The sequence below is a fragment of the Bos indicus genome, chromosome 3 (genome assembly GCF_029378745.1).
Source record: "Bos indicus isolate NIAB-ARS_2022 breed Sahiwal x Tharparkar chromosome 3, NIAB-ARS_B.indTharparkar_mat_pri_1.0, whole genome shotgun sequence".
NCBI classification, from domain to species: domain Eukaryota; kingdom Metazoa; phylum Chordata; class Mammalia; order Artiodactyla; family Bovidae; genus Bos; species Bos indicus.
The window spans coordinates 7,126,844-7,140,397 of record NC_091762.1 but is presented as its reverse complement, the minus strand read 5'-3'; the positions used below and the strand labels follow the sequence as shown (position 1 = coordinate 7,140,397).

General features: G+C 48.5%; 1 protein-coding gene across 4 annotated transcripts in view; it reads left to right on the top strand.

Annotated features, from left to right (window-relative positions):
* Positions 1–13,554, top strand: part of C3H1orf226 (chromosome 3 C1orf226 homolog) — a 360,848-nt gene that overhangs the window by 324,016 nt on the left and 23,278 nt on the right. For all 4 annotated transcript variants that reach the window (XM_019986989.2, XM_019986985.2, XM_070782767.1 and 1 more), the window contains 2 exons: positions 6,717–6,883; positions 8,632–8,811. In XM_019986989.2, the coding sequence (XP_019842548.2) occupies positions 6,717–6,883; positions 8,632–8,811 (347 nt within the window). The remainder of the gene's footprint in view (positions 1–6,716; positions 6,884–8,631; positions 8,812–13,554) is intronic.

Genomic DNA, 13,554 nt, shown 5'->3' with positions numbered 1-13,554 from the left:
GCTTCCCTGGTGGCTCAGCTGGTAAAGAATCCTCCTGCAATGTGGGAGACCTGGGTTTGACCCCTGGGTTGGGAAGATCCCCTGGAGAAGGGAAAGGCTACCCACTCCACTATTGTGGCCTGGAGAATTCCATGGACTGTATAGTCCATGGGATCAAAAAGAGTCAAGACACGACTAAGCGACTTTCACTTTCATATGTATATGCATCAGTGACTCACTTTGCTGTACAGCTGAAACTAACACAACGTTTTAAATCAACTATATTCCAGTAAGGGCCTCCCTAGTGGCTCAGTGGTAAAGAATCTGCCTGCGATGCAGGAGACATAAGAGATGCAATTTCGATCCCTGGGTCGAGAAGATCCCCTGGAGTGGGAGATGGCAACTTACTCCAGTATTCCGGCCAGGAAAATCCCATGGACAGAGGAGCATAGGGTCACAGAGTCAGAGATGACTGAGCACACACACAAACACACATACTCCAATGAAAATTTTAAAGAATAAAATGATTTTTGAATGTTAAATAAATACATGTATATGCACACACCAGGCTTGCTTCCCCAGATGACTCATGTGGGTTTGCATGGAAAGGCCTGTTAGAACTATTTGTACTACAAGGCAGGCCCGCAAATGACCAAAGCCTGGCTCCCTGAGTTGGCTTGAGGTTTAGGGAATCAATACTTCATACTTCCTACTTATGTTACTCTGTGCAGTTTTACAATTGGTGCTTAGTCTCTGAAAGTTTCAAAGCTTTATTTGAAGACAGTTAGTGATGAACCTAATCCTGAATGTAGAGGAAAAGGTATTTCCTGGGAAATGCCTGAGAATCTCCAGTTGTTTCTATAGAGTCCAAGAAAGAGAGAAGAGCAGAGAATGAAAAAAAATAAGAAACAGGAGGACTTTGATACATTTGCTGAGCATGTGATCAAAGACATGGTCAGTGGGAAGAAGCAAGTGGGAAATAGACAAAGCATGACAAACCAGCTGCCTATCTCTTCTGTGCCACTGCCGCTGTCTCCAGGCCTGTCCCTAGCTTGTGTTCTTGAAGGAGGATGGTCAGAGACAGGGTCTGAGGATTAGAGACAGATACTGTGTGGGCTGGGGCCTCAAATCTCCTTATTTCCACACCCCTCCCCCCAGGCCTGCAACCCTCCCACCCATTTTAACTCAGCCTCCGTGTAGAGTTGAAGGAACTGGGGCCCAGGGAGTGAGGTGATTTACCCCTTTCCTCACAGCCCGATAGGAGTGTGGTGGAGGAAACCCCTACCTCTCTGGATGCCCCATTCAAGGTTATTCAAATGGTAAAGAATCTACCTGCAATGCAGGAAACCTGGGTTCAATCCCTGGGTCTGGAAGGTGCCCTGGAGAAGGAAATGGCTAACCACTCCAGTGTTCTTTCCTGGAGAAATCCATGGACAGAGAAGCCTGGTGGGCTTCAGTCCGTGGGGTCACACAGAGTTGGACACAATTGAAGCAACTTAGTATGCATGCATGCTTCAATACAAAATAAAATTTTCTAGAAATACGCCAAGAATAACAAGATGGCAGAGTAGAAGGACGTGCACTCATCTTCTCCTGCAAGAACTCAAAATTACAACTTGTTGCTGAACAACCATCGACAGGAGAACGTTGGATCCCACCAAAAAAAGATATCCCATGTCCAAGGGAAAAGGAGAAGCCCCAGCAAGACAGTAGGAGGGGTGAAATCACTTTTACAATCAAACCCCATGCCTGTCAGGGACGCTCAGAGGGCTCAAGCAAAGCTTGTGTGCACCAAGACCCAGAGACCCCACAGAGACTGAGCCAGAACTGTGTTTGAGTGTCTCCTGTGGAGGTACGGGTCGGCAGTGACCTACCACAGGGGCAGGGGCTCTGGGTGCAGCAGACCTGGGTATGGCATAAGCCCTCTTGAAGGAGGTCGCCATTAACCCCACCATAGAGCCACCAGAACTTACACTGGACTGGGGAAACAGACTCTTGGAGGGCACAAACAAAACCTTGTACACACCAGGACCCAGGAGAAAAGAGCAGTGACCCCCACAAGAGACTGACCCACACATGCCCCTGAGTGTCCAGGAGGCTCTGGTGGAGGCGTGGGTCTGCAGTGTCCTGCTGCAGGGTCGGGGGCACTGAGTGCAGCAGTGCGTGCATGGGACCTTTTGAAAGAGGTCACCATCATCTTCATCACCTCCACCATAGTTTGGCCTCAGGTCAAACAACAGGAAGGGAACACAGCCCCACCCATCAACAGAAAATTGGATTAAAGATTTACTGAGCATGGCCCCACCCATCAGAACAAGACCCAGTTTCCCCCTCAGTCAGTCTTTCCCATCAGGAAGCTTCCATAAGCCTTTTATCCTTCACCATCAGAGGGCAGACAGAAAACTAACCAAACTAATCACCTGGAAAACAGCCTGTCTAACTCAATGAAACTATGAGCCATGCCGTGTAGGGCCACCCAAGACAGATGGGTCATGGTGGAGAGTTCTGACAAAACGTGGTCCACTGCAGAAGGGAATGGCAAACCACTTCAGTATTCTTGCCTAGAGAACCCCATGAACAGTATGAAAAGGAAAAAAGATAGGACACTGAAAGATAAACTCCCCAGGTTGATAGGTGCCCAATATGCTACTGGAGATCAGTGGAGAAATAACTCCAGAAAGAATGAAGAGATGGAGCCAAAGCAAAAACACCACCCAACTGTAGATGTGACTGGTGATGGAAGTAAAGTCCGATGCTATAAAGAGCAATATTGATAAGACCTAAATCTAGAATGTTAGGTCCATGAATCAAGGTAAATTGGAAGTGGTCGAACAGGAGATGGCAAGAGTGAACATCAACATTTTAGGAATCAGCAAACTAAAATGGACTGGAATGGGTGAATTTAACTCAGATGACCATTATTATATCTACTATTGTGGGCAGGAATCCCTTAGAAGAAATGTAGTAGCCATCATAGTCAACAAAAGAGTCCAAAATGCAGTACTTGGATGCAGTCTCAAAAACAACAGAATGATCTCTGTTCATTTCCAAGGCAAACCATTCAATATCACAGTAATCCAAGTCTATGCCCCAATGAGTAATGCTGAAGAAGCTGGTTCTATGAAGACCTGCAAGACCTTCTAGAACTAACACCCAAAAAAGATGTCCTTTTCATTATAGGGGACTGGAATGGAAAAGTAGGAAGTTAAGAAATACCAGGACTAACAGGCAAATTTGGCCTTGGAATACGGAATGAAGCAGGGCAAAGACTAATAGAGTTTTGCCAAGAATATGCACTGGTCATAGCAAACACCCTCTTCCAACAACACAAGAGAAGACTCTACACATGGACATCACCAGATGGTCAACACTGAAATCAGATTGGTTATATTCTTTGCAGCCAAAGATGGAGAAGCTCTATACAGTCACCAAAAACAAGACTGGGAGCTGACTGTGGCTCAGATCATGAACTCCTTATTGACAAATTCAGATTTAAATTGAAGTAAGTAGGGAAAACCACCAGACCATTCAGATTTGCTGCTGCTGCTGCTAAGTCGCTTCAGTCGTGTCTGACTCTGTGCGACCCCATAGACGGCGGCCCACCAGGCTACCCCATCCCTGGGATTCTCCAGGCAAGAACACTGGAGTGGGTTGCCATTTCCTTCTCCAATGCATGAAAGGGAAAAGTGAAAGTGAAGTCGCTCAGTCCTGTCCGACTCTTTGCGACCCCGTGCTCGGCAGCCTACCAGGCTCCTCTGTCCATGGGATTTTCCAGGCAAGAGTACTGGAGTGGGGTGCCATTGCCTTCTCCAAATTCAGATTTGACCTAAATCAAATTCCTTACAATTATACAGTAGAAGTGAGAAATAGATTCAAGGGATTAGATCTGATAGACAGAGTGCCTGAAGAACCATGGACAGAGGTTTGTGACAGTGTACCAGAGGCAGTGATCAAACCATCACCAAGAAAAAGAAATGCAAAAAGGCAAAATGGTTGCTGAGGAGGCCTTACAAATAGCTGAGGAAAGAAGAGAAACTAAAGGTAAAGGAGAAAAGGAAAGATATACCCATCTGAATGCAGAGTTCCAAAGAATAGCAAGGAGAGATAAGAAAGCCTTCCTCAGTGATCAGTGCAAAGAAATAGAGGAAAACAATAAAATGGGAAAGACTAGAGATCTCTTCAAGGAAATTAGAGATACCAAGGGAACATTTCATGCAGAGATGGGCACCATAAAAGACAGAAATGGTATGGACCTAACAGAAGCAGAAGATACTAAGAAAAGGTGTCAAGAATACACAGAAGAACTATACAAAAAAAGATATTAATGACCCAGATAACCACAGTGGTGTGATCACTTACCTGGAGCCAGGCATCCTGGAATGTGAAGTCAAGTGGGCCTTAGGAAGCATCACTATGAACAAAGCTAGTGGAGGTGATGGAATCCCAATTGAGCTATTTCAAATCCTAAAAGAAAACGCTGTGAAAGTGCTGCACTCCATATGCCAGCAAATTTGGAAAACTCAGCAGTGGCCACAGGACTGGAAAAAGTCAATTTTCATTCCAATCCCAAAGAAAGGCAATGCCAAAGAATGTTCAAACTACCACACAGTTGCACTCATCTTACACGCTAGCAAAGTAATGCTCAAAATTCTCCAAGTGAGACTTCAACACTACATGAACCAAGAACTTCCAGATGTTCAAGCTGGATTTAGAAAAGGCAGAGGAACTAGAGATCAAATTGCCAACATCCATTGGATCATGGAAAAAGCAAGAGAGTTCCAGAAAAACATCTGCTTTTTTGACTGGGCTAAAGCCTTTGACTGTGTGGATCACAACAAACTGTGGAAAATTCTTCAAGAGATGGGAAAACCAGACCACCTGACCTGCCTCCTGAGAAACCTATATGCAGGTCAGGAAGCAACAGTTAGAACTGGACATGGAACAACAGACTGGTTCCAAATCAGGAAAGGAGTATGTCAAGGCTGCATATTGTCACCCTGCTTATTTAACTTATATGCAGAGTACATCATGCGAAATCCCAGGCTGGATGAAGCACAAGCTGAATCAAGATTGCTGGGAGAAATATCATTAACCTCAGTTATGCAGATGACACCACCCTTGTAGCAAAAAGTGAAGAACTATAGAGCCTCTTGATGAAAGTGAAAGAAGAGAGTGAAAAAGTTGGCTTAAAACTCAACATTCAGAAAACTAAGATCATGGCATCCAGTCCAATCACTTCATGGCAAATAGATGGGGAAATAGTGGAAACAGTGACAGACTTCATTTTGGGGGGCTCCAAAATCACTGCAGATGGTGACTGCAGCTATGAAATTAAAAGATGCATCCTCCTTGAAAGAAAAGCTATGATCAACCTAGACAGCATATTTAAAAGCAGAGACATTACTCTGCCAACAAACGTCCATCTAGTCAAAGCTATTTTTCCAGTAGTCATGTATGGATGTGAGAGTTGGACTATAAAGAAAGCTGAGTGCTGAAGAATTGATGCTTTTAAACTGTGGTGTTGGAGAAGACTCTTGAAAGTCCCTTGGACTGCAAGAAGATCCGAACAGTCTATCCTAAAGTAGATCAGTCCTGAATATTCATTGAAAGGACTGATGCTGAAGCTGAAACTCCAATACTTTGGCCACCTGATGCAAAGAACTGACTCGCTGGAAAAGACCCTAATGCTGGGAAAGATCGAAGGCAGGAGAAGCAGACAACAGAGGATGAGATTGTTGGATGGCATCACCGCCTCAGATATAAGTTTGAGTAACCTCCAGGAGTTGGTAATGGACAGGGAAGCCTGGTGTGCTGCAGTCCATGGGTTTGCAAAGAGTTCGACACGACTGAGTGACTGAACTGAAAAATACACCTATCTATTTATGTAATTTTTTTCGTGCTAAAACCTTTGGGGGCTTCCCTGGTGGCTCAGTGGTAAAGAATCTGCCTGCTAATGCAAGAGACACCAGTTCAATCCCTGGATCAGGAAGATCTCCTGGAGTAGAAAGTGGCAACCCACTCCAGTGTTCTTGTCTGGGAAATCCCATGGACAGAGGAATCTGGTGGGGTACAGTCCACGGGGTTGCAAAGAATCAGACACGACTGAAAGAATACTTTTTTCCCTACTGTTTCCACTTCTGAGTTTGAATGAGGTCGAGGTGGCTGTCATCCCTTTCTTGCAGGTTCCCCACACCCTATCAGTGAAAACATCACGCCAGCCTGACAAAGCAGTCATGCCCAGCCTTGAGGAAATGTCTTTGTTTCGGAACTTTGAGAAGATATTAAAATCAGAACGTCTTATTGGATTGGACATTTAATGGCTGCTGCTGCTGGTGCTAAGCCGCTTCAGTCATGTCCAACTCTGTGCGACCCCATAGACGGCAGCCCCCCAGGCTCCCCCATCCCTGGGATTCTCCAGGCAAGAACAGTCGAATGGGTTGCCATTTCCTTCTCCAATGCGTGAAAGTGAAAAGTGAAAGTGCAGTTGCTCAGCGACCCCATGGACTGCAGCCTACCAGGCTCCTCCGTCCATGGGAGTTTCCAGGCACGAGTACTGGAGTGGTTTGCCATTTCCTTCTCCAGGACATTTAATAGACTTGAGTTGAAAAGATATATGAAAATGTTACTGAACCAATGGTGTCCCGAAGCGTGACATGATTGGAAACTGAAGTGTTGGGCAGGAGGATGTTGTTCTTGGTGTGACTCTTCCCTTCCTACCCTCTCTGTTGTCCCTGTAGGTCGCCAGCTCACCGGAGCCGAGAGGACCTCCACGGCCACTGCAGAGGAGACGGACATCGATGCAGTGGAGGTCCCACTCCCAGGGAACGATGCCCTGGAATTCAGCCGAGGTGTGACCGACCTCGATGCTGTAGGAAAGGAAGGAGGCTCCCACACAGACCCCAAGGTAGGCAGGAGGCAGCCCACCCAGGTGATCTGCCCATCTGCATGCATGTCACCTCCCAGAGTGGCCTGTGTCATGGCCTCAGCCCCCGTCCATCACCTCTTAGCCTCTGCCAGCACAGTGGTGGCTCCAGAGCATGTGTTACTTCCTTTCAAACTGAATCTGGAGATTCAGACCCTGTGAATTGATGCTAAATGTGGCTGTATGTCAGGATTTCACAGAGCTCATTTCTGACATGCATTACCCTCCAGGGTCCATCAGTACTCAATTCCCTTCTCACTGGAAGCCCCAGCTTTGATAGCACCTCATCGGGGCACAATACCTGTGCACTTGGCTAATCCTTGCACAACACAGTGCGATCCCCTGGGGCTTAGCTGAAGGAGCAGGGTGAGTTTGGGCTGTCTCTGCCTGTGGCTAGGATCGTGTGCCTTTGATGCTCCTGGGGAGGCTGGAAATTGGCCCACTGGAGGCTGGAAACTGCAAGACCACCTTAGGCATCCTCCATTTCAACCTCCTGTTTTTATGGGTGAGATGACAGATGCCCTCAAGGGGTTTCTGGTATGATCCAGGTAAAACTGAGAACTTCCAACCTGAAGACAAAACCAACACCTCTGGCCCCTGCCCCCACACACTGCCCCTACCCACCCCCCGACACACGGCCCCCTGAAACACACACACAGCCCCTGAAACACACACACGGCCCCTGAAACACACACACGGCCCCCGCCACACACACACAGCTCCCCCCCCACACACACACAGCCCCTGGCACACACTCACAGAAGGAAAATTCTGACAGATTGCCCTGGCCTCAGACTCCCTGCCAGTCCCCTGTATCTTGAGTGCCTTTCTTTCCTCACCATGTAACAGCTTTTCCCAAGAGGAGGTCATTAGGCTAGTTCATCGGAAGGGGAGACCTGTCTAGTTTGAGGGGCGGTATTGTTCCGTATTGTCTGCCTGATATTTTCTGTGGCACCCAGCTTGCACTCTGCATGGCAGAAGCCCTCTGTCCCCGGTGCTTCCCCTCGCACACCTAAAGAAGGGCCTGCGGCAGAGCTTCTGCAGCGGAATTCTCTGGCTCACAGAAGCTGCCTGGTGACAGTGTCCAGCTATTAGGAGGGAGACGGGAGGGAAGGGAATGGAAGCTGCTTTCCCCTTTCGGAGAGAGGATCTCCCCAGCCCACGTTCGGTGTGTGTCCAAACTTTCTTCTCCGGAGCTCCCATTGTGAGGAGGTGGTGCCGGGTTGGAGCACCTCCCTCATGGCCTCTTCCTCCAGTGGTCAGCTCGGGAGACCCTGCAGACCCGGGAGGAGAGAGCCCTGAGGACACAGCAGAGTGAAGGTAGAAGCTGCCTCATAGCAAGGTGTAGGTAGCTGCCTTTCATAGAAATAGATCCAAGACCAGAACCTCAGGTAACTCAACAGTGTGGTAGAGTTGGAAGCCATGGGCAAGAAATGGAACAGGATCAGCTGCCTGGGCTCCCATCATATCGCACCAGGAACTCAGCTATACAAATAGGGTTTTCTGACTCTGTGGTCCCAGCCCGGGCCATCAGATCATCTCCTCTGGGGGTGGTTGGGGGCGGGGGTGTCCACATTTCCATTGAAGATGCAGCATTTCCAGCTCTTGGTTATAAGTGGGCCATTTCACCCCAGCCTCGTACTAGACATACTGTGTATATTGAAGACAGAGTAAGTTGTGTAAAGGAGGCACGTGCCCAGGCTCACACCCTGTCTTCTCCTCTCTTCCAGGTCCCGCCCCACCCCCAGGAGCCCATGCTGACAGCTTCGCCCAGGATGCTGCTTCCCTCTTCTTCCTCGAAGCCCCCGGACCTGGGTGCGGGCACGCCGCTGTCCACCCACCACCAGATGCAGCTCCTCCAGCAGCTCCTCCAGCAGCAGCAGCAGCAGACACAAGTGGCGGTGGCCCAGGTTCTCCTCAGCCTCCTCCCTTCTTCGCAGGCTCCACTCTCATGGGCTTGACGCACCTTCCCTAGCGAGGGGCACCGGGCAGGTTTTAAAACCTAGGGAGCTATAAGGGATGGCTCATGCTGTTGGATCATTGCTTGTTGGGGAAGGGGGGAGGTGGGGAGAGGAGAAAGGGGGGATGCAGATGAAATGGGAAAAAACATTTTGGTTTCCCATGTATCCCCCACTCTGAGTTGGGCTTGGCTGGCTTGGCTGGATGTTGTTGGGTCATGACTTGAACTTACTAAGGAACATAATTTCACCCTTCCTTTCCTGCCTTCTTTTCCTGGTGTGTGGGTGGGAAGGGATGCTTCTGGAGTCAGAACAGATGTGAGGATAGGTGTGACTTTGTGATACCACGCTTAAAGGAATTAAAATATGAATTTGTGCCAAATGCCCCTGCAGAGTCTACCATCCTGGAAACCTTGTCCATAGAGGTTTCCATGCCTCCTTTAGTCATCTACTCATTCCAGGCAGGATTTCTCTATTTATGTAAAGATTTCTCCAGGCAGGACTTGATACCATACTGGCCTTGATTATAACGGGATTTAACTTCCAGGAACTTGCTGTTGTTCAGTTGCTAAGTCCTGTCCAGCTCTTTGCAGTCCCGTGGACTATAGCACGCTGGGCTCTTCTGTCTTCCACTGTCTCCCTGAATTTGCTCACATTCATGTCCATTGAGTCAGTGGGTGATGCTTTCTCACCAGCTCATCCTCTGCTACCCTCTTCTCCTTCTCTTGTACATTTCCTTTCAGGAACTTAGGTATTTGAGCCATAATGGGAAGAACTAGCTTAGCTTTCAGGAATCAAGCACTGTTTGAGCCTTAAGGATTCACTGGGCTGCTGTTGCTTTATAAAGGAGGGGTGAGCTGACGTCCCTGCTGCTTTTAGCAGGGATCCCTTCTGCTTGCTTTCTGTGGAAGGCATGGTCGTCCACATCTTCCTTGGAATTTGTGAGTCTGAGCTTCATCTTCTCTCTGGGCAATCAGGGGATGGTGGACGCATCATTGGTACCATTCGAAGGCTGACTCCTAAGGTAAGAGTCAGATGGGGTCAGGACCTAATGGGTAGATGAAAATAGTGAGGAGCGGGGACTTCAGGGTTTGGAGAGTTGGTGAAAGATCTGGAAAGGCAGCTCTTGGCATTGGCATTCTACATCTGCTCAATCAGGCTGGCCTCTGAGGTCTTCTGCATTCTGGAATGAGAATAATAAGCCTTCTCTAGAGAGCTGTTATTGATCCTTGTCATTTCTTCTCCTACTCTTCTCATGACCCCCAGGTGGAGTGAATCACACAGGCAGAGCTGTCCTTCCCAACACAAACCCCTTGAGGAAGCATCCGGCAGCCTAACCAAAGTGATGCAATGACTTGAGTCTTGAAAAGACCTTCTTATAGCAGTCTCACATTGACCTGGGCCTGAGGCCCAGCCTTGTGGGTGCCTTTTGCAACCGGGTTTCAAGAGAATAAAATCAGTGGGGCACTGCTCCCAAGTGATTTGAACCTTTTTAAAAATACTGACCATGATCCAAAAGGATATGTGCTGATACTGGGAGGATCTGCAGGTATTCCCAGAACAGCAACAAAGAGGAGGGATGTCATTTATGGCTTCTGATATTTGAGGGAAAAATCACTGCCTTTTGTCAAATAATTGTATTCATCTCCTGTAATTAATGATGTGGCGGGTGTTGTGGCTGACAGGAGCACAAAGCCGGAATGCTCCAGCACAGGGCCATTCGGCAGCCCACATCTATCCTCCAACCCACGATATTTTCCTCTTTCAGCCTATCAATTACCAAGTAATTAGTATTTATCTAAGAATGAGGTTGATGCATATTCATGATGAATATTATCAGAGAGGCATTTGAATTTGAAGTCACTGCTAAATACTGAAGCAAAACTATTTGCAAACGTATAATCTGCACAACAAGAAGAGTGTTGCGGTAGTCGAAGGATGCACAGTCCGCAAAGCCTCAGGACCTGTAATGTATCACAGGTCTCTCTCCCAGTCAGGATGAAACCCTCAGAGTGGTTCTCTGGCCCAGAATCAAGCATCTGTCTCAAGGAGACATCGCTCTTCTGGCCCTGTTTTAACTGCCTGTGTTGCAGAAGACAATGAAGCTAGGAGAGGGGAAGAGCAGTGCTTGCAGTTCACCTGATGAGCCTCTCCCAGCTCAGCCACTCCCACACTTGGAATCTGTGGATTATAGTTGGCAGTGCCCTGGTTGAATCTGTTCAGTCTGTGGCATGACTGAAAGGCCACCGGAGCACATCAGTATCTCCCATGGGTAAAATGACTTTGGGTACGGCCATAGACTTCTGAAATGTTGGGGTCAGACAGTACCTTAAGGTCCTCACAGAGCGTTGTCTTGCCCTCTCTGCCGTCCTTATAGGCAGGCTCTGCGGTTTGCTTCTTCATTTGCTGCCTGGGAATACAGCTGACACGTCGCACCTCGCAGCTGGCTTTCAGCTCCTCTTGTCCTCCAAACCGATTCAGTCCTAAACCAGCCTTTAGTTACAGGTTTCTCTGCAGATCCCTCTCTTACTCTCTTTGTAGCATTTGATCCAAGGGCTTTTTTATTAGTATCCAAATATTTGGGTGTAAACAATGATGTAAGATATATATATATAGGTGGATTAATAAATAGGTCTTCTTAACATCTTATATATAGGTGAATTAATAAATAGGTCTTCTTAACATCTTTCCTGCTTTTAAAATACATCAAGTCTGGCTTACTTGGTTTCTCTGCACAGTGTCCGGCGTGAGGTCAGCTTTTACTTGTATTGCCAGACTCTATTGCCATCAGACCGCAAGGTTTCTGCCTGTCTTTGTAAAACTGCCAGCAATCCCCGGAATTCCAATGGGTAGTACTGTGACCTCAGCATTTCAGGTGGGAACACATTTTCCTTTGTTCTGGGAGTATCCAAGTCCTCCTGTGTGACTCCTGAGAAGAGCTAAGGATAAAGACAGTTTCTTGCTAACAGGTGTACTCTCGGGGTCCCTTGTTGCATGATTTATGCACTCTCCCCATTTTTCCTCGAAGATCAGTCTGGTTCTACTGTTATCACTGGGACCAGGCTTAGATCTCCTTCACAGTGTTCTGATTTGGTCTCAGACCTCAAGACCTCTCCCAGCCTCTCCCTAAATTGGTTCAGAGCTGGTCTAGAAAGGCCCTGCCTTGGCCTTCAAGGTACGTGGGCAAAGGTGTTGCTCAGCTGACTCTTAAGCATTTCCAGAGTAGATCTCAGTGCATAAATAGTGAACCCCAAGCCCTTCGGACCACTTTCCTGACCCCAGCATGAGGCTTGCCTGGCTGCACTAGCTTCCTGCTCTTAGATGGACAAGAAGTTCAAGGGTGCGAATCAAAGTATAATCAAGCCTTGAACCAAAGCTGGGTTGTAGCTGGCACCCGCATGGCCACAGGCTGGGCCCACATAGCTCCAGAATTGATCTGGGCGCTGTGGCTGTCTGGCAGTGGTTAAGTAGGCCAGGTCCCTTCACAGTTTGCCAACTCCTAGCCTGGCTCCTGGGGAAAATGTTGTCCTGCAGCTCAGTATTGCTATTGAAAGACTTCTCTACCTGCTGCCACTTGTTCTGAAACAAGCGATCGGTTACTTAATGCTTTGCAATCGTGTATGCCGTAGTTAGAGGAACAGCGCTGAAAACCCTCCGCAGCCCCCCACGCCCACCCCCGCCAGGCCCTAGATGTAGCCTCTGTGCTCGTGGCTTCTCCAGTTCCCAGCGCCCTGGGTGCACTGCCCAGGCCCCTGCCTTGTGCATGCAGAGACAGAGCCGCCTGCCTCCGCTTGTGTGTCCCGTGTGTGTGGGGGGGCAAACTGCTCTGGTTCTCTCCACTGCCATTTCCATGTGCCTGCTGCTCCCTAACTCCAGCCTGGCCCTGCCCCCACTTCTCATGGAGGAGCTGGAGTCCAGGCAAGTAGGCTGGAGGGCCAGTGGGCAGTGGTCTGGTGTTGCTGGGTGGGTTGTGGGCGGCTGTCTGAGTCTGGGGAAGTGGTACAGAGCTGGAGGGCACAGGGTTGAACTTACACTTGTACTGCTATGGCCAAAACGCAGAACTGGACCCTGACTCAAGGCGTGGCCTTCCCCCCGATTTAGTCTGTGACCAGAATGCGTGCATGCTAAGTCGTCTCAGTCTGGTCTGACTCTTTGCAACCCTGTGGACTGTAGCCCACCAGGCTCCTCTGTCCATGGGATTCTCCAGGCAAGAATACTGGAGTGGGTTGCCATGCTCTCCTCCAGGGGATGGATCCCTTGGCAGGTGGATTCTTTACCACTAGCGCCACCTGGGAAGCCCAGAATAGTCATTGCCAAAGACCACGTGACTCTGGAAAGGCAAAACTGTCTTCTGCCTTTTCAGAAATTAACATAGCCTTCCTTGGCCAAAGGTGTTTGAGGTTTTAAAAGAAGAGCATGCTGAATACAAATACATCCCGTCTGGGAGGGAGGGGGAGGTGGTATCTGCTCCTGTTGTACAGTGGGAGAGGCGAGCACACAGCTGTAGCTGACTGCCCAAGCCAAGGCCGAAAATAATGCTGCTTCATTTCAGTGCTTCGTGGCCAGACCCACATATGCGAAACACAAGGAGTGTTAAATTGCCTCAAATTTAGAGGAAGTTCGGGCCGTTTTGTCCCAGCTTGGCCTGGGTTTCGTACTCCTGGGGTACAGACTGCTTCAGTGAGAGGCCTGAGC